The sequence below is a fragment of the Nyctibius grandis genome, chromosome 21, assembly GCF_013368605.1.
Source record: "Nyctibius grandis isolate bNycGra1 chromosome 21, bNycGra1.pri, whole genome shotgun sequence".
Classification (NCBI taxonomy): Eukaryota; Metazoa; Chordata; class Aves; order Nyctibiiformes; family Nyctibiidae; genus Nyctibius; species Nyctibius grandis.
The window spans coordinates 3185232-3209334 of record NC_090678.1 but is presented as its reverse complement, the minus strand read 5'-3'; the positions used below and the strand labels follow the sequence as shown (position 1 = coordinate 3209334).

Genomic DNA, 24103 nt, shown 5'->3' with positions numbered 1-24103 from the left:
ATACTTCAGTGCAAGGTGATTCATGAAGTTGCTTTGCTTTTTAATGAATATTTCAGTCAAAAAAAAGCCCAGACAACCCAAACCAGAACTCTTCCCCTCAGGGAACATGCCAGTCTTGATGCACGCTGCAGCTTCCCGTCCGGCTCCCGTTGCAGCGTTAGCCTGTCCTCACAAATCTTCTGGAAGTTTTACAGCCCTGCTGTTCCCCAGAATAACAGATTTGTGTTGTGAATGTAGCAGAACTTTCTGCAAAGAACTGGCCTGAAAACTTTTTTTTTTTTCCAAGCAAATTCCTGAGATTCCAGCACATAATGCGGCATCGAAATGCTTTGCTTGGTGGAATTCGTGCCACCCCAGCTGCGAGCTTATCCGGGCTTCAGTTTGAGTAAGGAGCACTTCAAACATAAGCTGCTCAAAGATTGTATTTTTTCCTTTTCATTTTCATTTTGGCCATAGCTTTAACAAAGGTGGCTTAGCACTTTGGAAGACAATTTTAGTACTTGACAAAGTTTACCATTTAGTGTCTTAAATTTCGGTTCAAGTTTTAAAACTTGGCAGTAGGCTGTCGTGTGAAGTCCAGGAGCTACTCTTCATTTGCATGTTCAACTCCTCTTCCCTTGCTCTGGACCTTGCTGTCACTTAATGGGGGGTCACTTTACCTGTTGGCATCCTGTCTTAAGGCAAACAGGGTTTCCCTTTGCTGCCACACTTGCTGATGAAGCCTTCGCTCGTTTGCACCTGAAGCTAGAAGCAAAAAACGTTGCTGTGATAGGTGAGAAGTAAGAGACTTTAAACCATACAGTGTTGTTCCTTTGTTTTGCCCGTAGTTAGACTGGTTTTGGCATGTGGTACGTGAGTATTCAGATGCTCGGGATTCTCTTGGGATGTACATACTCTTCTGTTGCTTCTGTCTCTCAAGCCTAGCACTTGTAAATACACGTCCGTTGTAAATACGCGCCCGTCCCGACTGCTGTTTCAGAGCAGCTTTATCCTGATGTGAAAACTGCACAAGCTTCTTTCTTTGAGTAACTTAATTATTTTCTCTTACTGGAAAGACTTGGGTTTTTTTTTGTGATGTGAAATGGAAGTTTTCAGGCCCCAGAACAGAGAGGGGGCAGGTTTTAAGGAAATATGTTCCTCATGACTTCCTGGTGAAATGTTGCGTTGTATAGACTAGTAGTGCATGTCCACTGAGTATAATCTGTGGGGTGGGGGAGCGGTGATGATAAATGCTTTAAAATTTAGGGGGAAACTTCTACAAGAGTTGCAGCATCCCTTCCCCTTGTGATAGCTAAGGTAATGTCTGGTCCCTTAAGCAAGAGAGGTGTTTGTGAAGCTGAGCAGTCTGTCTAGGAGCTGTCTGTCACTTTGTTCTTTAACAAGCGTGGGAGAATGTGAAGCTTTTATTTTCATGGTGTAGTGGAATTTCCTGAATATTTATGTTGTTTAAATATTATATATATATATAATGTAGTTGTTTGATTAAACCATTGATTGCACTGTGACTCTTTAGTGCTATAAACTATTTTATTTTCAAAATGACTTTACTCTTCCACCTTTTAAAGCCACGTTATTTTTTAAGTCCATAACGTGTGGTAGGTACGGGTAAGCCTAATCGCTCTAGTATTCAACTGAAGTCACACTGAAACTCTCCAATTGACAATAAAAGCAAAAATATTATCAACAACCTCTTGGAAATACCAGTGCTGCTTCCTCTTTGAATTCCTAACAGAAACCCTGGGGGCAGCTGGTGGTTGGTTGGTAGTGCTGCTGTGGTTGTCCAGAGGGAAGGGTGAGTAGGTGCAGCTGCCAATCCACATTGAGTGTGGCCCTAAGCACTGTTACACTACCACCTGCCTTGCATGAGAAATACAGAGACACGGAGAAGATGATAGATAGCAGCTTGCCCAGTGACCTGTCATGGGTGCTGCTGTTCTCATCGGGCCCTGGAGCGTGAGAACAGGCATCAAGGATTTTCATAGCACTCGGGTTAAACCCAGCAATTTTGGTTGCATTTCATTGTATATTAAGCAGCTTCAACAGCAAACAACTGTACTGAATCCCTTGGGTTGAGGTACATTATTAAGAAAAGTGAAGGTCTGTTCCTTTCCTTGGTTTATCTCTACAGTTATTACAGCTTTTAACCAGAAGGATGCACCTCGAGTTAAGAGGGAATGCTTGTGTACACTGAGAGTGGGGTTTCTGGAGAGGGAGGGAGCTTAAGCTCTCTCTGGTTGTGGAAGGAGGTCCCTTTGTGCCTGTACTGCTGCTTGCTGTGCTCATGCTGGTTACCATACTGATAACTAGATCATATTGGGCAACGGTTAGACTCGATGATCCCAGAGGTCTCTTCCAACCTGATTGATTCTGTGTGATATCCTAAAACTTAAGTTTTCCATCCCCCTCTGGTGTTTGTCCTCCAGCACATTGATCAGCTGATCACCTAACACTGGCTCCAGCAGTTAATCAGGTCTGATTTTCTGTTCAGCACAAGCCCCTTGCAGGAACACCTTGATCCGACAGCGACGTGGTTGTATGTTGAAGGTCTGTCCTCAGCGACAGTGGCACAGAGTGCCTGGCAAAGTACCAGACCAAGTGTCACCTCAGGCCTCATGGTACATCGGCCAGCTACAAGAAAGAGGATCAGCAGCAAGCTTGCCACCAACACCTGCCTGAGCCTGATTTATTTACGACTCTGTTTCCTACTGTAACAGCCAGCCGTGGCAAGATGGATTACCCAAGCTGATCAGAACAGCTTTGGGCCCTGCTCTTGTGCACAGAGCACTCTGCACTGCTCTGCTGTTGATGAGGTGTTCTGCTGTGTTGCCCAAACCCTGTTTCCATACAGCATGAGGACAACAAACTAGTCCTACCTTCTAATAGAATCAAGCAATAACAAGGAGGAGCCCCGAAACAACAGCACTGAACCAACACTAGTGTTCTCTTAACTAATTATTGCAGGACTGACCCTACCTGATGAACAACTGAGACAACTATTGAGGAGAAAGAGAATTCTCACAGGCCGGAGGTACAAACACCCCTTCTGCTGGTTGTTCACAACAGGTGAGAAACTCTTCATCCCAATCATGGCAGCTTGTGCCCATCTGACAGAGGAAAAAAGCCCAATTGTATGGAAAAAAAGCCCCTGAACTTCCCTTTCTCTGCCCCTCCTTGTGCACAGCCGTGAACACCAAGGAACAGCTGCTTTGAGTTGGAAAAGATGCACAAGACCTTCCATTACTTAAAAGGAGGCATAAAAGTAATCAAAAATATTTCCCACAACAGCCTTCAGTTAAACTTGCTTTTTAGCCTACTTTATTGTAATTGGGACACTCTCTTTTACTCCAGGTAACTGACTTTATGGCTGGTTCTATCCCACTTATGTTAACACTGGAGTGAGCAGCGTGTTATCTGTGAGCAAAGCCTTCCAACAGTCTCTCCACTTGAAATCATAAATACTTAGTTCAGAACAACTAGAGAGGACTAACTTTTCCTCTCCTTGCATTTATCTTTCCACTTGGATCCCAAGTTATCTTTGGAAATGAAATACAAGCACTAAATTCTTGAAGGAAACTTTGTTGCTCTATCATCGCTCAATCTATTACCCCTTTAGCAGTCTCCTCTTTTTTTTTTTAAATTAGGACAGAATGAAAATAACTCATGACCAAAGCAGTCCTGAATGTAAGATGGTGTAAAAGGCTGTAACTTAATTCTGGCCTGATAGGAGCTTAGGAAGTTTTGCATCATCAGGAGTGTATCATCAGTTAGTTACTCTTAGTTGGCACTCAGTGAGAGAGAAGCAATACTCTTACCATGAAGTTACAGAGATGGATAAATCAGAGGTGACCTTATTGCAGTCTACAACTACCTGAAGGGAGGTTGTAGCGGAGTGGGAGTCAGCCTCTTCTCCAGGCAACTAGTGACAGGACAAGAGGACACAGCCTCAAGCTTCGCCAGGGGAGGGTCAGGTTGGACATCAGGAAGCATTTCTTCTCAGCAAGGGTCATTGGAAGGGGCTGCCCAGGGAGGTGGTGGAGTCACCATCTCTGGAGGTGTTTAAGAAAAGCCTGGCCATGGCACTTAGTGCCATGGTCTAGTTGCCATGGTGGTGTGAGGGCAATGGTTGGACTCGATGATCCCAAAGGGCTCTTCCAACCTGGCTGATTCTGTGAAATAATAACTCTCATAATCTGCTCTCAGATAAACCTGGCCAGGCTGAACACCAAAGCTGGGACAAACTGGAAGGAGTAGTTCAATTGCACGAGTTGTTCCCAATTCAAGTGAAAGACATGGCGGAGGTATGTGAATGCAGTTTGGGGGAAAGAAAGGACAGAGTCAAGTGTATTTGGCTGGAATGCTGCCATATATTGAACAGATCACCACCACACAGCGTCTTTGCTCGTTCACAGAAGAGAGTGTAACAGCTAAGATGGTATTATTGACAAAATCATAGCAGAACTTCACCTGGAACTTCAACTTGTGGTGCCTTGTCGCTGTACCTCTGCGCAGTACCCAACCAAATGTCATCTCTGAACAAACAACTACCTAGGGTGACTACCACAGTTCACTACAGTTTGGTTAAAGTCTGGCTTGCTTAAACTCGGATCACATTGTATCCTCTGATATTTTATCATCTTAACATGACCACCCTCTGAATTGTAACCAGTCAGGTTTGAGGAATGATTCATTTGAGGAATATTCCATTTCATATTAACCTCATGTTCAGAAATGCTTAAGACTTTTGGCTCCATCCACCCTGCTGGATTCTGTGCTAGCAATAAGGCTTTAACGACGACTCAGGAGCAGCCACGATGCCTCAATGTGAAAGTGGATGTGAGTGAGCGTAAAAGCAAGTAACTGAGACCTCCTCACAGTAACAGTACCTTGACCAGACATGCTGGGATCAGGGGTAAGTTCTGCTACGTAATTCTAAAACATCTTTTCAAATTAAAAGAGCAGGCAACTCAAATTTTTAAAATCTAGTTTGGTAAGAAGGACTGGCTTACTTGAACAGGGTGTGCTTGCCAAGTCTGTCAGATCCTGATCTATGAACAAAATGATTTGCATTAATCAGCTGCACAGTGAGCAGGGGAGTCTTTTGTGAACACGGAGGCAGCGACTCCAGATTTATCATCTTCCAGAAACTCGGCATCTTCTGCTTTGCCATCTGCAGCAGCTTGAACCTGTTCTCCTGGCTGGACATCTTCAGGGAGATGGACAGGGCCTTCTGCCTGCCCCGCTGCGTACGTGGGAGCGCTGTACTTCATCAGAATAGTCTTAAATTGCGCCAGGGGCGCATTCGTGCGCACTCCCATGGGATCAAAATGGGTTCTGCTTACTCGGTATCCAGCTTCAGAGAGATAGCTTAAGAACTTATTTAACCTGAAAAAAACAAACCCAAACGATTTAAAAAGGAGTTAATGCTAATAAGGCTGATTCAATACAAGTTATCTATCAGTTGTCATAGTAATGTAAGACTGGAAGTTAAATGAAAACCTTACTTTGGCATGTTCATTCCTTTAATACTGTGTCTGTGGATATTGTAGTAAAATGCAGGGTGCTCAGCACTGGTCTCACACTTTTGTCGCTTGGCTGCGTTTCGAATCACTTCTTCCCTTTTTCTTTTTCCTGGACCACACAAAATGCCAGTGAAACCAGCGCACATTCAGTCAGACCACCCAAAATGCCAGTGAAACCAGTGCACATTCAGTCAGACCACCCAAAATGCCAGTGAAACCAGTGCACATTCAGTCAGACCACCCAAAATGCCAGTGAAGCCAAAGACAGTACGTACAAAAAAAAAGCCACATAGCAACTCTGCCTTTGTGACTGCTTTTATAAGCTAGTATTTTGCAGAGTTAAAATCCAGGCCGTGTTAATATGCTATTTTCAATAATAAGGGAAGTCAAGCAGGCTTCATGGAGTATTTAGCATTCTGCTTTTGCCAGTAAATATGAATCTGGATGAAGATAAAGTAAAATCAGTGCTCAGTGGGAAGAAAATTCCTGAGTACCAGTATCATTAAATATAAAAAACCATGTGAACACTAGGTTGGCTTAGCCATCACTTAAACTATAGTTCAATTTAAAACTGCTAGATGATCTACTTACCAGGTACCAAGTAGGATTCTGCAGAAGTATTTGGTGTTTTAATATACACGCCACACTCTTCTAGAATACAATTAAAAGTCAAAATTAATTCTACTGTAAGACAGTAAAATAGCAAAATGCCTTGGTTAAACAGGAAGGAAGAATACCACATTGTGGCCTAAAGAAGGACGTGTAGTAAGCATACATAGGGGTAACTTTTACATACTAACTCAGTAACTTGAACTTAGAGGGGATAATGCTGGATTTCATGGCAGTCAAGCTGCCTGCATTCTGTTTGGTTGGTTTAGGATCTGTCCTAATGATTAAAGATGTCTAAATCCAATGCTCTGCCTCAGACAGACCCTGCTCTTTTTACAGCACCAAAGACCACCTGACACAAGCTGCCAAGTCCCACACTGCATTCAATTTTATGGATATGCTGCTGTTAGTAATAAGTCAAAGAGCAGCATTCTCTCTAACTCACCACAAAGCCAGGCCTTTTTGTGACCAGGCTGCTGTTTTTCTTACCTTGTTTGTTCTCCTCGTAAGGACTATGGGTAGAAAAATGTTTTAAAGTTGTACACTCTGCTTCACAAACTAATGTCTTCAAAAGTGGCTGAGCTTCATCCAAACCATACTGGTGAGCCTCAAACAGCATTCTTCTGAGGAATCCAGTGTTAAAGAGGGCTCCTGACCTACAAAATGCAAGACAAGTGACAAGTTAAGACTTCTTAATGAAAGCAAAAAACTTGCTCTAAAAATCTCTTGCCCAAATTGATCAGTAATTATGTTACACCGAAGTGCTGCACCAGGCTGACTGTGTTATTAGCTTAGCAATACTGAATTGTTTTGTTTGCAATGACAGCAATACTGGGTCTCGTCTCAAAAAACCCCAAGATCTCAAGAATGGTGATTTTATTTCTGCCCTACTATGTTGAGAAAGTAATTTAACCCCCACAAGAAAGGTACTGCCAATTGTCAACTGTTTTTAATACTGCTTTGAAATGGTTAAAAGGCTTGACAAAAAGATTTCTTCTTGTTTCTCACAAGAGAAAATTCTAAGTATTAATTATCAAGCAGTGTATTATTTACTACCATCAGTAGATGTAAGGATTTACTAAATAAATTCTCCACAAGTAGAGAGTAATAAAGTTGCTTAACATTTGGTAACTAGAGGAACACACAGCCAGGTTCTCCTGTGCACGATGTATTACAGCAGTTGCACTGAATGCGAAATTTAAAGCAAGTTTGTTATTATTTATTAACTATTTATTAAGTTTGAACTCTATGAACAAAAGCAAAAACTGAATACCCTACTAAATTCAAATCAATTAAGTGTTTCCTGAATTCCTCCCCATTGCTCTACCGCCTTTTGTAGTGCTGAAATATCCAGCAGACTTGCATTTTATTCTCTGACTGAACAGCTGACCTCCAGAGGTCCTTCCCACCTAAATTATTCTGCAATTCTGCATTGTGTTCTGGACTTACCAGAGAGGACCAAGAACGACTGCCGTCTTCCCAGGCATACTGCCGTGACAATCACAAGGCAGCTGCTGATAAGGGTTTTCTACAACAGAAAAAACAGGATTTAAGTTGGTTTTGCAATAGTCAGCAATGGCTGCTTTACTGGAGAGGGGTGACATGGATGTGAAGTAGCAGCTCACTTCAGCGGAGGTATTTGGAAGGACAAGCAGCAGCAGAAGGGTGACTCTGTTCTCACTTCTGCCAAGCAGTGCTGAAGAGAATTTAGTGATTCATGACTTGATCGTTAATCATCGTTAAAACATTGAAGGAAAAAAAAAAGCCACATAACTGCTCGTGTTTCTTGGCAGATTTCAAGTAACAAGGGAATTATTCGCCTTCCTACACTTCTGTAAGCAGCTGTCCAGGTTAACAGTAAATATCAACAAAAAAGAATTCTGACATCAGCCAATTACATCTCCAAAATGCAATTTGGGGGATGTTTTGTAAGCCAAAAGTCAGCTCACTTGCAATTAAGGCATTAAGTAAACAATTCATTTACTAATTAAGATCTCTACTGTAACACTGTACTTAGCAGTTACTCATTCCTGTTCTTCAAACTTTTTATTTTAAATCTTTTTAAGAACAAGCTCACTGCACGCTCATGCACCTGCCTTTGAGCAGGGCACTCAAAGGCACCACCAGTGAGCAGTTAGATATCCAAGAACCTGTAACTTTGAAACAAGGTTTTTCATTTTATATTAATTCAAACTACCACCTGGCTAGTAGCTACCTCCTAGCTTAATTTTTGTCTCCTACCTCTGCTACCTCGTGTACAGACAGCCCACAAACAGCTGGTTTTTAACCTAGAGGCTGCATCCATTTCCCACCAAGTGTTTGATGAATTATGGGAGCTGTACATACCTTTCCTACCACACCTGCCAAGGTATTTCCCTCAAGCATGTACAGGTACTACCTAAGGCCAGGCAGAATACACCCTCATCAGAGGGGAAAGTGATGGGCCCCGCACTTCAAGAAAGATGTTGAGGTGTTGGAGCGAGTCCAGAGGAGGGCGACCAAGCTGGGGAAGGGTCTGGAGGGTCTGACCTATGAGGAACGGCTGAGGGAGCTGGGGTGTTTAGCCTGGAGAAGAGGAGGCTCAGAGGTGACCTTATTGCAGTCTACAACTACCTGAAGGGAGGTTGTAGTGGAGTGGGAGTCGGCCTCTTCTCCCAGGCAACCAGCGATAGGACAAGAGGACACAGCCTCAAGCTTGGCCAGGGGAGGTTCAGGTTGGACATTAGGAAGCATTTCTTCTCAGCAAGGGTCATTAGCCATTGGAAGGGGCTGCCCAGGGAGGTGGTGGAGTCACCATCTCTGGAGGGGTTTAAGAAAAGACTGGACATGGCCCTTAGTGCCCTGGTCTAGTTGCCATGGTGGTGTCAGGGCAATGGTTGGACTCGATGATCCCAGAGGGCTCTTCCAACCTGATTGATTCTGTGATACTGTTTAAGTCCACTATGTTTTAAGGTAACTGAAATGATCAGTAGAAAAGCAATCTGACACCGAAATCAAGCTGCCACTTGGCAACAGAATGGTAGCAAAGACTGTCCCACTCTTCATGCCCTTCACTGAAAAGACAGATCCATGGACATATCAGGCATCCCAGCAGCTTCAGCAGCTACAGCTACTTGGAATACGTCCTGTCTAGAAACAAATCCAGTACAATTACAGCAAAATCCATGCAGACAACTAAGCTAACCCACTCCCATACAGCACTGTACCTCCTCCCCCTCGTACAATGAGGTGGAGACACCTCCTCCCCCTCGTACAATAACTCATTGTTACATTAAAGGGGATTACTACTTTACTAAAGGGATGTAAATACAAACAAAGCCTAAACAAGCACAAAATTAAGATACAGGAATTGGACCTTCTAGGAAGCACAAAGGAAAATCCATTTACCTTCTACCATATTACCCTCTTTCTGAAAAATTCTCTCTTCGCACCACTGGCAATGGATGAGGTATCTTATTTTCTTTGCTGAATCATCCGCAGGAGATGGTCCCCTTAAAACTCTGACCACTACTAGAACAAAATGTTCTAGAGCTACTGCGAGTAAAACTTCAATGCCTTTGTTACAGCGAGCTGCAGCTCTAGGAAGGAAAAACAAACACAAACCCACGTTGTACTGAAATCAGCAGGAGAAGATTGCCACGGACACCGGAACCTGCTGAAAGATTCTTGAGCTCATCGACTTTCTAGAAAGAAATACTAAAGATCTGAGAAAGTGATGAGGAGAAAGTGGTGTTTCTGAAGTGTCAGTATTTTTGCTCTGGCATTCCGAAGACCTCTGCACACTTTATTCCATCCCCATCTCTCCTGAGCAGTTGTCCCATCTTCTGTATCTTTTTCTTCCCCAATTAGGGACCAGGTTTTGTATCTTCATTTACTTAACAGACTGAATTTACTGAGAATATCTCTATGCAAATCATTAATTACACAAGTTAGTGATTACATATACCTTTTTAACCTCAAGCATGAGCATCTGAAGTGAACATCAGTTTCCACTGAAGCAAGTCCAACTGTAACACTTCGCTAGAAGCCATTCAAGCAGTTTAATTAATGTTTACAAAGTCCTACGCAGCACTAAAATGACCACAGAATTGACAGAGGAATAAAAGAGTTTGCAGACACGCATGTCTGGGTATTACTTTTCACATTACCATCCCTCCCCACCACCCCAAAGCCCCACCCTATTTATGCATGTTCAGCTTGCTCGGTCTTTTAGCTTCAAATTGACATTATCCCCCAGCAGCACACAAAATCTGAAACATTAATTTTGCATCAAGAGATCTGGCTTGTAGAATTCAGGAAATCTGGAAACCGAACATGCACAACCTACAGCAGCACTCTCAAGTTCTGTATCACTAATACTTTTTTAGTAAGTTTCTACCAGAACTGGAGCAAATTTAACAGTACCTTGTCACAGCAGCAATGACTATTCTGGCTGCCAGTTCCTTGTAGTACTCTGTTCTGACAATGTTACACCCATAATGACGCAGGGCGACGTGTTGAGCCTTTGCGTACAGAGAACTGATGTCTGTGGAGGTCAGTGAGACGATTCCGAGATTTCTCACATTTCTGAAGGCAGAATCCAGGTAATTCACCGAAGTTCCAAAGGGGTCCAAATGGCTGAAAAGAAAGGAAGTCCCACTGAGTGTCTATAGATGCTCAAGAGTTTAGCTTTAATCTCAGGAAAATACTATTTTTACAAGCTTCACTTAGGTCATATTTAAAGCAAAAGGAGAAAACGGGACTAAAATTTACAGCACACCTCATTAATTTCTCTGGAATACTTAAGTGTCAAATTGTAAGAGCCAGGGTAGCACTGTGCTGGAAAAAAACCCCACATCACCATTAAGCCAGCAAGTTGTGGGGTTTTTTTGCATCCTGACCCGCTAACTCAAGTCACAGGAATATTGGCCTGATGCTTACCTTCATCCTTAAAACAAAGGGAAACTTCTAAAAGCAAAACTATCTTCATACGTATGCATTTGAGTTTATATATTAAATAATTAGACTCATTTTCAGCCTGAATATCTGCTGCTTAATTAGCTTAGACCTGGATGTTAATCAATACACACAAAAAAAATGCAATCACTTGATGTCTGTATAGGTTTTGAATGGATGCATCTGTGAAGCCAACTTGGAAGAATTAGCCTACTTTAATTGAAAAGGAATATGCTGCAAAATGGATTAAAACAAGAGATGTAATGAAGTCCTACACAGCAACATACAAATATGCATTTTCAATTAATTAAAAGTTTTAAGAAAAAGACTAATTTCACATTTCTCTTTCTCAGACAACAAAGTTGTAAACAAAATAGTTTGGCTTAAAATTTTCATGTACGTTTATAGTCCATTCTGGATGTCAGAAGGGCTTAAGATTTTTCCAATGATTTTTAAAACATTTAAGATTAAAGTTCTGTTCCCACACCATTTTTGGGACAACAGAATTACATTTAAAATCCAAGTGAGGTGACTGTTGGTTGCTTCTTTCATTCCAACTTCCCTAAATAATCATACACTGGGAGATGGGGTGGGGTGTGTCATTATCAACCCAGAAAATTATTAACAGAAACGTTCAACACTTACATAAAATCAAATGATCTCAAATGCATTATAACATTGGCATCCATTTTTGTCACCTCAATGGTGTCACTAGTTTCTTCTCCATCTCCCATAGCTTCGTCATTGTCTTCTTCCTTAGTGTTCAGCTTCACCTTCATTTTGTTTAAAAGGCAGTTCTCCTGAATCATCGTCACAGAATTTTCATTACAATCGTTAATGGTAACTTTCACCGAAGTTCTGAGATGCTTTGCCCATTGTAATCCCATTATACCTAGGGAAAGACACAATTGTAACTGGGATGGAATAAGGAATTGGTTTCTGGGTTGCTGAACTCACCAAGAAAAAAATTCATCCTTTTAAATGCTTAGAATACAGAAGCGTGTGTGATGCAAATTTTATCATGTTCCTGAAAAAATGTGTTGGTGACCTTCTGCCTCAGCACAGAGTGACAATGTAAAGGGACAGTCTATTTGTCACCTTCTTCTGTGGTAACTGGGGCTATAGACCAAAAGACCTGTGAGTTTTGGAGCAAGCTGGACCCACAATCCGCAGGAAAGCCCCTCCAGAGTAGCAGACAGACTCCAGTGACAGACCACCGTTACACATAAAGATGAGAATAGGTTCTGTGAAGATTTTTAGGCTGCCTCCAAATGTTTATGACTGACTTTCATAATAAAGTCTACGATTACATCGCAGAACTGCGGGGCATGATGCACTTGTGAAGTCTGGCCTAGCTCAGGATGGTGACAAATTCATTGTCAAGAATTTCTATGCAAAATCCTCAGCACTGGTGAGGCCGCACCTTGAATCCTGTGTCCAGTTCTGGGCCCCGCACTTCAAGAAAGATGTTGAGGTGTTGGAGCGAGTCCAGAGGAGGGCGACCAAGCTGGTGAAGGGTCTGGAGGGTCTGACCTCCGAGGAACGGCTGAGGGAGCTGGGGGTGTTTAGCCTGGAGAAGAGGAGGCTCAGAGGTGACCTTAGTGCAGTCTACAACTACCTGAAGGGAGGTTGTAGTGAAGTGGGAGTCGGCCTCTTCTCCCAGGCAACCAGCGATAGGACAAGAGGACACAGCCTCAAGCTTTGCCAGGGGAGGGTCAGGTGGGACATTAGGAAGCATTTCTTCTCAGAAAGGGTCATTAGACATTGGAAGGGGCTGCCCAGGGAGGTGGTGGAGTCACCATCTCTGGAGGGGTTTAAGAAAAGCCTGGACATGGCACTTAGTGCCATGGTCTAGTTGCCATGGTGGTGTCAGGGCAATGGTTGGACTCTATGATCCCTGAGGGCTCTTCCAACCTGGTTGATTCTGTGATTCTGTGAAAATGCTGAGCAGTTACTGCTGTTCTCAATACGACCTTTACAATCCAGATCTCTACAGATTTTTGTTCCAGATGGTTAATAAACACTGACAGAACTACTTTACATTTAGTTCACGTTCAGAATTTTTGCAATAAATGAAGAGGTGACTCTGATAAAGCAGCTCAGATTCATCATCATTTTTAAACCACAGGTTGATTTTACAGCCAAATTCCACAGCCACTGAATCACAAGAGATCTGTGACCTTGGACGCAAGTTTCAGAAGACGCCACTTCATGGATGTGAAGACAACCAATTTTAAGACCACTAAAATTTGATTTAATATTATTTACAGTCTTTTTAAAAGGCCTAATACAGGCTCTTGGCAGATTTTTTTTTGTCTGGAAGCTAATGAGTGCCTGCCTAATGAAGAAAATGCTTGTGTACCTCACATTATTTTTGAATACGCGATGTCAGTTACTACTGATTTCTGCAGCTTCATACTATTAACTATTAGGCAAGAGACTAAAGAAATTGACTTTACCAGTGGCACCAAAAGCATCCAAACATTCTATGGGTTTACGTTCCTCAGCCAGAACAGCTAATGCACAGAATATCAACTGCCTAGAAAATAAAAATAGAATGGTCACAGTAAGTAAATTGAACAAATATTTTTCCTTCCTTTTCCTTACTTATTTCCCTTGAACATGATACTAGAACAGTTAAGCTACACTCTTACCTTTTACATGGAAGAACTGTAAATCAAAAACCCTTAGAAGTTTAATTCTACATCAGGATATTAATAAAGATCCTGAATCCACTTACCAGTTACTCTAACACTGGAAAAAGTGGCTAGCATTCAAAAGTTTCCCAGCACAATCTGATACTACCCTACTAATGGCTGTGTTTAAAAAGATGTCAAAAATCACTGTGGAGCAATGAAATTCCACTGGGTTGAGGAACAGGCCTTGTTCTAGACATGCCATAACCTTAGTTGCAATGGCCACCTTCAGAGGCATGCCTTAGCCCTCACAGACCTGTCTGAGCCAGCTTTAAACATGGAAGCTCAAATATTAACAGCACTGCAAACACGAGGGGTCAGCAGGGGCTGAAGCCCAGTCCCATGTTTTGGTGTCAATGCTCACACCTTTCAGTTGTGGTACAGGCACCGTTTATGACCCTCCTTAAAAAAAGATAATGTTTCTTTGTTCATCTTTTTTAATACAAATAATGAGAAGACACTTGAGAGAATCTGAGTCCCAAGAGGAAAAGGCCTAGAATATGAAAACTAAATTCTAGGTATGCTGCTGTTCAGACAGAGGAGAGCAAGCAGTGACTATCCATAGTATCTTGTGGGGATTCACAGAAAAACAGCTGAACTTTCATACACAATGAAGTTAGTTTTTAACTGTGCTCCTCTTTTCAAATTCTGTTCTTTTCCATAAACGACTCATTACATAAAAATACTTAATTGCTTCAGAAATGACAGTATTTCCCACATAGCGTTCTTGGGTTTAAATATTATTTGCCAAGAGTTTTCTGATGGAAAACTTTCCAAATTAACAGTAATCATCCAAGCAGATAAATTAAAAGCACTTCCAAACAGAATTCTTATCCCAGGAACTGTATCTTATTACTCACCAACGCTACTCCTCCTGCCCTTTGAACAAAGGTTTCACAGGGTTTGCTTTTCAAAACGCACGAGTATTTTTCACTACAAACTCACCACCCCTCTGGTGCATCCTCCCACTCCCTGTTCTCTCACCTGTTGAGTTTCATTTTAGGATTAAAATAGGAATCTGTTTTCTGAGGTGTGGAGTAGTTGGGAAGAACCTGCACGTCGGTGGCCAACTCTTTCAGCACTTGATTAGAAGACTTGGGAGCAGGAACTAAAAGAAAGTAATTGTGAGGAAAGAGTTAGTGAGAATTGAAATTAATATTAGCACATTTGATAAATTAAATCGAAAATTTGCTCCCATAGAGCAAGAAGTCTGGATTATGCAGTAAACCAACTGGCACACGTGGATCAGTTAACTAGTATGCAGGGAAAAAAAAGCAGGCAACAGTTTATCTTCCATTCCCAAGAGTGACAGATAAGGATCGAGCTCTACCATAATTTTCTTCCCATAAAACACCAGATTTGTTTCTCAGTCGGGCTCTTAAGTATCCACTCAAATTTAAGAAAGCAAGCCCTGAGCCTTAGGCTTAGCACATTTGTTTTGCATGTTCAAACATAATACATTGCTAATTAATTAAAACGCTATTAGCATAGTCCTGAATGTGTATCAGTGAACTGCAAAAATCCCTCAAAATCCTTGATCTAATCTCTAAGTTATCAAACAGCTTCATGAAATGGGTACAGACAGCACAAGCTGCCACGTGCTCCACGTTCACAGCCCTTAAGTGTTGCTGAAGTGCCTCCAAAGCATGAAATACCCGACCTCTGAATTGCTCCTCTCCCCATGAGAAAAAACAGCCACAGGCATTTTGTTAAAAATGACAGTTGGGCCATTCTTCACTAACAGCTCTGAAGGGAATTATATAGAGATCAATATATGGCCAGAAGGCCAGTGGCATCCTGGCCTCTATTAGGAATAGTGTAGCCAGCTGGTCTGGGGAAGTGATCGTCCCTCTGTACTCAGCACTGGTGAGGCCACACCTTGAGTACTGTGTCCAGTTCTGGGCCCTGCACTTCAAGAAAGATGTTGAGGTGTTGGAGCGAGTCCAGAGGAGGGCGACCAAGCTGGGGAAGGGTCTGGAGGGTCTGACCTACGAGGAACGGCTGAGGGAGCTGGGGGTGTTTAGCCTGGAGAAGAGGAAGCTCAAAGGTGACCTTAGTGCAGTCTACAACTACCTGAAGGGAGGTTGTAGTGAAGTGGGAGTCAGCCTCTTCTCCCAGGCAACTAGCCATAGGACAAGAGGACACAGCCTCAAGCTTCGCCAGGGGAGGGTCAGGTTGGACATTAGGAAGCATTTCTTCTCAGCAAGGGTCATTAGCCATTGGAAGGGGCTGCCCAGGGAGGTGGTGGAGTCACCATCTCTGGAGGGGTTTAAGAAAAGACTGGACATGGCACTTAGTGCCATGGTCTAGTTGACATGGTGGTGTCAGGGCAATGGTTGGACTCGATGATCCCAGAGGGCTCTTCCAACCTGGTTGATTCTGTGATATTTCACAGCACAAACTCTATTTAAGTTAAAGGTATGGAATACGGTATGGATGGGACTACTATCACTTCTTAGACATGCCAACTGATTCCAAGACAATAAACTACTACTCCTAAACTGCATAGTGGCAAGAGCAAGAAGTGTGACCTTCATAGCTCCCAGTATCACCTTCTTAATTATATCTAGACAAAATTCATATGTCTACACAGAGGCAGTGAAAAAAATCAGACCAGTTTCCAATAGTTACAGTCTGGACTGTAGCAAAAAAACCTTAATTTTTACACACCAGCTAATCAATAATGTGCTTTTTACTTGACAGCTGTAGAGAACAGACAACTCACAAAAACAAAGATTTGGCATCCCAATTATTTAAAATGTTTCCAATCTAGTTTGTACAAGTTTAGAAACAAAAGTCTAATTCTGGAGAAAGTCAGACAGGATTGTCGTTTATTAAAGAACTACGGACAGCTCTATCATGACTCTCCAGGACTGGAAAAAACACCACCTTGTTTTGTGAATCCATGCTGGTGCAGTTTGGATAACAAGCAAAGGATTTTTATAGTGCAGAGATTTACTCAGGACTGATTTACAAACACACACAGCCAAATACATAGGCGTTAAATTCTCTATACAGATTTTGTTTCATGAACTCCACATCCTCCATTCTTTTGGAGAGACAGACTCCTACATTTACAATATTAAACTAATTGTGAAGGGAATATTATTTATCAATAAGAACAGAGTAGCTGGTCAATGCAGAGACTAAATCACAACACTGCTGCACCTCTGAGGGAAAAAAGAGTTCTGAAATATTACAGGCAGGTTTCTCATTAGGAAAGTTAAATCTGTTTTGGAATTTTTCTCACATCTCTCACCCACGTATCACAGTTATTCCATGTGCTAGCTAGTATAAAAAGACTGAATGTTTTATAGGAGTAAGAACCTACCTGTAGTAAACCTTGATTCAGTCTCTCCTTTATTCACATGACGATTAATATGACCTATCATGTCAGTTCTTCGCGTGATAGTTGCTGAACAGATGATACAATGGTAATGGGCTCCCATCTTTGAAGATGTCTAGAATATGGGTAGTTTCAGAACACATAAACATGGTTAAAGCAGAACTACACCTGAACACAGGCAGAGGAAGACACTCACATACCCACAGGCAGAACTCACCAAAAAAACAGAGAGATACAACTACATCCAGCTACTCAAGGGTTACACCAGATACTTATATTCTGGACTGATAAGCTTTTAGTATCCCACACTGGACAGCAAGCCATACTTTAAGACTAAGTAGATCGCAAAAGTCCCCTAAATCACCCACTTCCCCACGTTGCAGGGGAACAGATATTTCTGTGGTTCAGCATTTTTACCTGGTCTCCAACGAAGTTTGGTTTTACTGGATGACAAGGTAAGTGGCAGATGCACATTCTGTACCCTGGAGAAGAAATTCTTGTCACATCACAGCATGGTAAGTAAACACAATGCATAGTCTTATACACCAAACTGATTCAAAATGTTCTTTTATTTTTAGGGCATGGTCTCATTTAAGATTCCCAAATATTGCCAGAAGACAGCAACAAGAGAACATTACCAATTATATGATAAACACACCTTCTGCACAGAGAAATTTAGCAGCTAATTATATGTTATGAACTTGTAAAATCCAAAAAAAATTACGTACAGGCAACTCATTTAGTAAGTCTGTCAGCATCCTACAAACTACGGTGAGTCTTCAGGCTATATGGTATATAACTTTCAAAAGTACTTGTGAATATTTTACAAAAGTATTGTTACCTGGCTAAAAGACTTGTGTGAATACTCCTATAAAACGTATGTTCCATGGTTTAAAGAAAAAAAAAATAGAACAATAAAAAAGACATCTGCTAGTGCACGCAAAACCATAACTCCAGTCAGATTATTTTTAATTTAACTTTAATCTTGTCCATCTTCTGATTAGTGATTTTATTTCCTGCAAACTCATACACCTAGTTCTGTAAAAACACATACTGCTCACTTTCTTTCCTTCTTAAACTTCCTGTATGGATTTTAATGCAGCTTATAAGCAGATCACAGAGTTTGTTAAAAATAAAGAAGCTTCTAAATACTGATACTAAAGAAAAACTTTGTAAGTATTTATGTGAAACCAAGAAATATTTATGAGGAGCCAAAAATGACCGCACGTGCATGTTTGTCTGATTATTAACAATATAACCAAAACTTCTAATAAAGTAATTTTCATTACATACATACTTTAATTTTTACAGTAATTTTCATGTCATGCCAAGCAATTGGGTTTTTTACATGAGAAAATGCACAACTGTAAGTATTTTGACATGTAGAATACAAAGCTATTCATATTACATTTATATTTTATTTATATTACATTTATATTTTACATCCCAGGTCAAAATTCATTATGTCAAAATATGGTTCTAGTTCAGAGCTGGTAACAAGATGCTTAAGTCAAGAGGAATTTAAAAAGATGAAACACAGAACAATGTCCTACGTGTCCACAATTTCTTCTAGTATTTAGTATAAAATATGATTGCCTTTACCTTGAAATTCAACAGAAACTTTCCAGTGCAAATTCTGCAGGTGACGATGGAGTTTATGACTATAGGAAGCTTTGAATCTCTCCTCGGGACACAACGGACAATGCTTCTTTGCGTCTGAAAATACAAATAAAGAAGTAGTATGAGAAACACATGAAATGCAGTTACTACTGATGGGAAGAGAAGCACGTTAAAGAGAAAAAAGAATGAAGGTACTGCCAATGGAGTTAGAGATTAATTCCCCAGGGTATGTTCTATTTGTCAAATTTGTGGATTGCCTCCTTCCACTCCATAGGACAGAGACAAGAACCACGATTACTTTAAAGATCATTAACTTCTACAACCTTTAGTTTTTGTTTTCTAGTATTTTTTACTCCAGCAACATGAGGCTAATGCAACTTCTGAAGAGTATTGCAGAATAAGAGATTATTACAGATGAAGTGTAGAGACTAGACATCTAGGTGTTGGAGCGAGTCCAGAGGAGGGCGACCAAGCTGGTGAAGGGTCTGGAGGGTCTGACCTACGAGGAACGGCTGAGGGAGCTGGGGTGTTTAGCCTGGAGAAGAGGAGGCTCAGAGGTGACCTTAGTGCAGTCTACAACTACCTGAAGGGAGGTTGTAGTGGAGTGGGAGTCGGCCTCTTCTCCCAGGCAACCAGCGACAGGACAAGAGGACACAGCCTCAAGCTTGGCCAGGGGAGGTTCAGGTTGGACATTAGGAAGCATTTCTTCTCAGCAAGGGTCATTAGCCATTGGAAGGGGCTGCCCAGGGAGGTGGTGGAGTCACCATCTCTGGAGGTGTTTAAGAAAAGCCTGGACATGGCACTTAGTGCCCTGGTCTAGTTGCCATGGTGGTGTCAGGGCAATGGTTGGACTCGATGATCCCAGAGGACTCTTCCACCCTGATTGATTCTGTGATTCTGTGACTTGCAATTTCAAAAAAACCCCAACCGAAGGGGTTAGAAAAGAATCTGTCTTTCCTCCTCCTGAATCTTTTGTCTAAAAGAAGCACCTGGTATCTTTTCAGGCTGCAAAAAGATAACATACTCTATGGTAAAATAACTTTTCTTCTTGGAAATCCTGCATAAGGGACAAAAAAAGCAAAGGCAAGATTATCTGACATCAGAGTCAAAGCACTTGAAGTACAAACCTAAATAAAAACGAGCTATTGGGAGACCTACGTTGTCGAGCTGTACACTGGAATTGTGGACCAGAGCATGTGTACATCTGCTGCTGGGTCTTAGGGCTGCTAAATGTCAAACAACCTCTCAGGCAGAATTTAGCAGAGAAGCTTCTATGGGTTAGAATAGTACAGGATGAATTCTGAAACGTGCCACGCAACGTGGGCATCTATAGTAATAGTTACTTATGTTACGCTTGCACAACAGTAAAATTCCCTTTTTGTAGTATCATAGAATCATTTTGGTTGGGAAGGACCTTTAAGACCATCGAGTCCAACCGTTAACCCAGCACTGCCAAGCCCACCACTAACCCATGTCCCTTAGCACCACATCTACACGGCTTTTAAATCCCTCCAGGGATGGGGACTCCACCACTGCCCTGGGCAGCCTGTTCCAGTGATTGACAACCCTTTTGGGGAAGAAATTGTCCCTGATCTCCAACCTAAACCTCCCCTGGCACAACTTGAGGCCATTTCCTCTCATCCTATCACTTGTTACCTGGGAGAAGAGACCGACCCCCTCTCGCTACACCCGCCTTTCAGGTGGTTGTAGAGAGCGAGAAGGTCTCCCCTCAGCCTCCTTTTCTCCAGACTAAACACCCCCAGGTCCCTCAGCCGCTCCTCATCACACTTGTGCTCCAGACCCTTCACCGCCTTCGTTGCCCTTCTCTGGACTCGCTCCAGCACCTCAAGGTCTTTCCTGTAGTGAGGGGCCCAAAACTGACCCCAGGATTCAAGATGCGGCCTCATCTGTGCCAAGTCCAGAGAGACGATCCCTGCCCTAATCCTGCTGGCCACACTAGTGCTGATACAAGCCAGGATGCTGGTGGCCTTCCTGGCCACACTGCTGGCTCATATTCACCAGCGGTCAACCAACACCCCCAGGTCCTTTTCCCCCAGGCACTTTCCAGCCACTCTTCCCCCAGCCTGTAGTGGTGCATGGGGTTGTTGTGACCCAAGTGCAGGACCCAACACTTGGCCTTGTTGAACCTCACAATGGCCTCAGCCCATCGATCCAGCCTGTCCAGACCCCTCTGCAGAGCCTTCCTGCCCTCCAGCAGATCAATGCTCCCACCCAACTTGGTGTCATCTGTGAACTTACTGAGGGTGCACTCGATCCCCTCGTCCAGATCATTGATAAAGATATTGAACAGAACTGGCCCCAGCACTGAGCCCTGGGGAACATCCCTTGTGACCAGCCACCAACTGGATTTAACTCATTCACCACAACGCTCTGGCCCGGCCATCCAGCCAGTTTTTTACCCAGCAAAGTGCACGCCCGTCCAAGCATGAGCAGCCAGTTTCTCCAGGAGATTGCTGTGGGAAATGGTGTCAAAGGCTTTAGTGAAGTCTGGTACACCATGTCCACATCATTTCCCTCACCCAGTAAGCAGGTCACCTTGTCATAGAAGGAGACCATGAGATTTATGACTTTTAATGAGTGGATTACTACATCCATGCAGAGTCCCACACCACTGACGCCAACAGAGGCAGCCCACAGCTCACCAAATACCTCACCAGTGTTCTCTAACGTTGATCAGCCCCTTTTATTAACTTACAATTTACTGAGTATCACATACACGAGGCAATGGTAATAAATACAAGTCAGTCCACTAACACACACGGCAGAAAAATACTACACCCATGGCAGAAGAAAAAAAATACTATTGAGAATAGGCAAGGGGTTAATGAGTTTCTTATCACTACCATGGGTTTACATGTAACTGCAACAGCTACACGTACCAGACGAGATACTCGTGATCGATCTCCTCATTAAAAATGGAACAAACTCTCTATAAAAAGTTCTTGGCATATTTGTTAGCAAATTAAACACACATGGAGGTAGACTATTATTTCCATCATTGGCCACTCTAAAAGATGATTAAGGCTCAAGTGCCATATGATGCAGAGCCTGTGGGGATCCTATTGTTTTTCTTGATGGGTGCATAAAAACTAGTTTAATTGCAAGGGCTGCCACTACCAGCACTAAATACATACATGTAATCAGAGAAAAACTAAAAGTTGTAATAAAAACACTTTGCAGTCTTAAAGTAATCCTCCAATATACTTCAGAAATTAATAGAGTGGGAGGAAAAAAAAGAAAACATCCAAAACAGAATATGTATTTATTTAAACGCTGTGAAGACAACAATTGGCTTCCCTGTTATCGTAGCACTTGAAGTAAAATAAAAATGAGACTAAACTGCTCATGTATAGCTAGAATTAACATTTGCTGATCCATGCACACTGCCAACGTTAGAAATGCTACAATGCAGAGGAAAAGGATAGAAAGGAATCATTAAGGCCTTAAATTTACTGAAGGAAGTACAACATTCGATAAGCAAGGCAACAAACCATAAAGCTATTATTTTATGAAACCCCTGGTCTTCAAGCATTATAAATGTCTTGTGTTAACACTAAGAAAAAATGTAAATAACTGTAACACGAAGATCAGCGTTCTGGGATAGTGCCATGGCAAACTCACCTTCTTTCAGGTCAGCTAGCTTCTCTAGATCAGCAAGATGTCTTTGAATTGAAATGTGTTTCTCTAAAAAGCAGAGATATTTAGAAGTTAAACATTCTGAGTTAAACAATTATTTTTAGTTTACTGCTATTTTTCTATGCCTCATTTCAAATCTAACACTATTAGAGAATGACTACAGTACCAACTGGAATACTTGTTTGTATCTTTTAACTTCCATGGTAAAAGGAATGACTGCAGAATTAATCCCCAACATGGTTCTTTAATCAGATCCATATATTTCCACGTATTTCTACTTGCTTTTTAATGCTGACACACATCAAATTTCTTCAAATTGGAAAAGACCTTCATTTGAAAAAAACAAGCTGAAAAGACCAAGTCACATTCCATTTACTCCTGATTTTACTGCTTGGCATCGTTAGGTGAATGCAAATCATGCACAAAGCAGTATAAAAACATCCTATGGAACTGTCTGCAAAACTACAATATCAGCTGGAAGTGGACCAGTTGTAAGTGACAATTATTCACTGTATAGCCAGGGATACATTAAATTCTACCACTTTTTTTTCCCCCCTCCTTAGGAGACTGTTTAACCTTTGAATTTACCTCCTGATTTTTCAACTCATCAGTCAATGGGAACAGTGGAGAATTTACTAAAAACAAGACAATTAGCTTACCCAATAAATCAGCTTTACTGGTTTCAGCATACAGAACATCCCAGTTTACAGTAATACCAATTCTGGAGCAATTTTAAACCTTCAGGATGTTTTTACAAGATTAGTCTTCAGGTTTTCTTATGTGAAACAAAGGTAGCAACTAATCAACGTGCTCAAGATACAGAGGTGAGTTTTAAAGCTAGGGTTAAAGCAATTCCTAGCTTTTAATTTCTGCACTTAGACACAATAGATCTTCTCTGCTGTGGTGCTTTTAGCATCAGAACCTGATGTAGATCATACCTCATCTAACCTGACTTCTCTTCTGTCACTGTGGATGTGCAAATTTCCACAGTGATTTCAGCAAGTGTTAGTAAGGGGGAAATGGCATCTCATTTGAAAGAGATATCCAATGCCTTAGGGAAGTATTTTATTCAAATGCATGGGAAAAAGTATGCACACCTATTGGATGTCTGGAAAAATGAGATTTCACACATTCCCTTTGCCTTTCTTCCCCACTACTTCTATCTTTTCTCCTCCTTTCCTCAAGCACACAACACAAATAAGAGTTTATTAACAAACCTCTTGGATAATCAGGTGTTACATCCAAAACGTTGCTCTCTGATTCCCTCGTGGATTCTTCCTCTGTTCCTTTTTCTTCCGTTTCCAATTCTGACTCAGGAACTTTCACATCCAGGTTGTTGCTTTTCACTTTTCCAGAGACAACCACGCCATCTTAACAAAATCAAACAAAAAAAACAATAAAAGTGGTGTTGATATAACTGAATTATACAAATACATTCATTTGATTCCAATAATTTGGTGCTTCCAACAGGCAAAAATGACTACAAGTGTGAAGGAGAAAAAAATATACCAACAGTACGTTGGAGAATAATATGAGATTAATTATTGCTCATCCTTGGAAGCCACTGTGAAATAATGCCGTCCTGGACGGATGAAACTATTTGCCCATCTGTATCATCAGATGTTTAAAGTTAAGAAAATAATATTTACATGTTATTTTCTGGCAAAATGCAGGGCTAGCAAGACAAAGCAGGCAAGGAGGAGGTCCAAATCCTCGTAACA

The 24103-nt window shown here is 41.7% G+C and overlaps 1 protein-coding gene across 1 annotated transcript; it reads right to left on the bottom strand.

The window, feature by feature from the left end:
- Nucleotides 1–4340: 4340 nt before the first annotated feature.
- Nucleotides 4341–23752, bottom strand: TRMT1L (tRNA methyltransferase 1 like). The gene is made up of 15 exons (XM_068416841.1): nucleotides 23600–23752; nucleotides 22368–22430; nucleotides 18708–18821; nucleotides 17523–17587; nucleotides 17091–17220; nucleotides 14744–14867; nucleotides 13523–13602; nucleotides 11709–11955; nucleotides 10533–10745; nucleotides 9516–9706; nucleotides 7578–7656; nucleotides 6618–6784; nucleotides 6111–6170; nucleotides 5502–5628; nucleotides 4341–5382 (listed from the first exon to the last, which is right to left on the bottom strand). Exons 4-15 carry the CDS (start codon nucleotides 17577–17579, stop codon nucleotides 5067–5069), a joined length of 1791 nt encoding a protein of 596 aa, XP_068272942.1. The 5' UTR covers nucleotides 17580–17587; nucleotides 18708–18821; nucleotides 22368–22430; nucleotides 23600–23752; the 3' UTR covers nucleotides 4341–5066.
- Between the last annotated feature and the right edge of the window lie 351 nt (nucleotides 23753–24103).

Excerpts from the sequence above, each read along its gene's own strand:
- TRMT1L (XM_068416841.1), bottom strand. The coding sequence starts at position 17,579 with ATGTGCATCTGCCACTTACCTTGTCATCCAGTAAAACCAAACTTCGTT. Across the intron at positions 7,657-9,515 it reads AGAGGGTAATATGGTAGAAG|AAAACCCTTATCAGCAGCTG; the intron begins GTAAATGGATTT and ends TTTCTGTTGTAG. Across the intron at positions 5,629-6,110 it reads AGAATCCTACTTGGTACCTG|GAAAAAGAAAAAGGGAAGAA; the intron begins GTAAGTAGATCA and ends TGTGTGGTCCAG.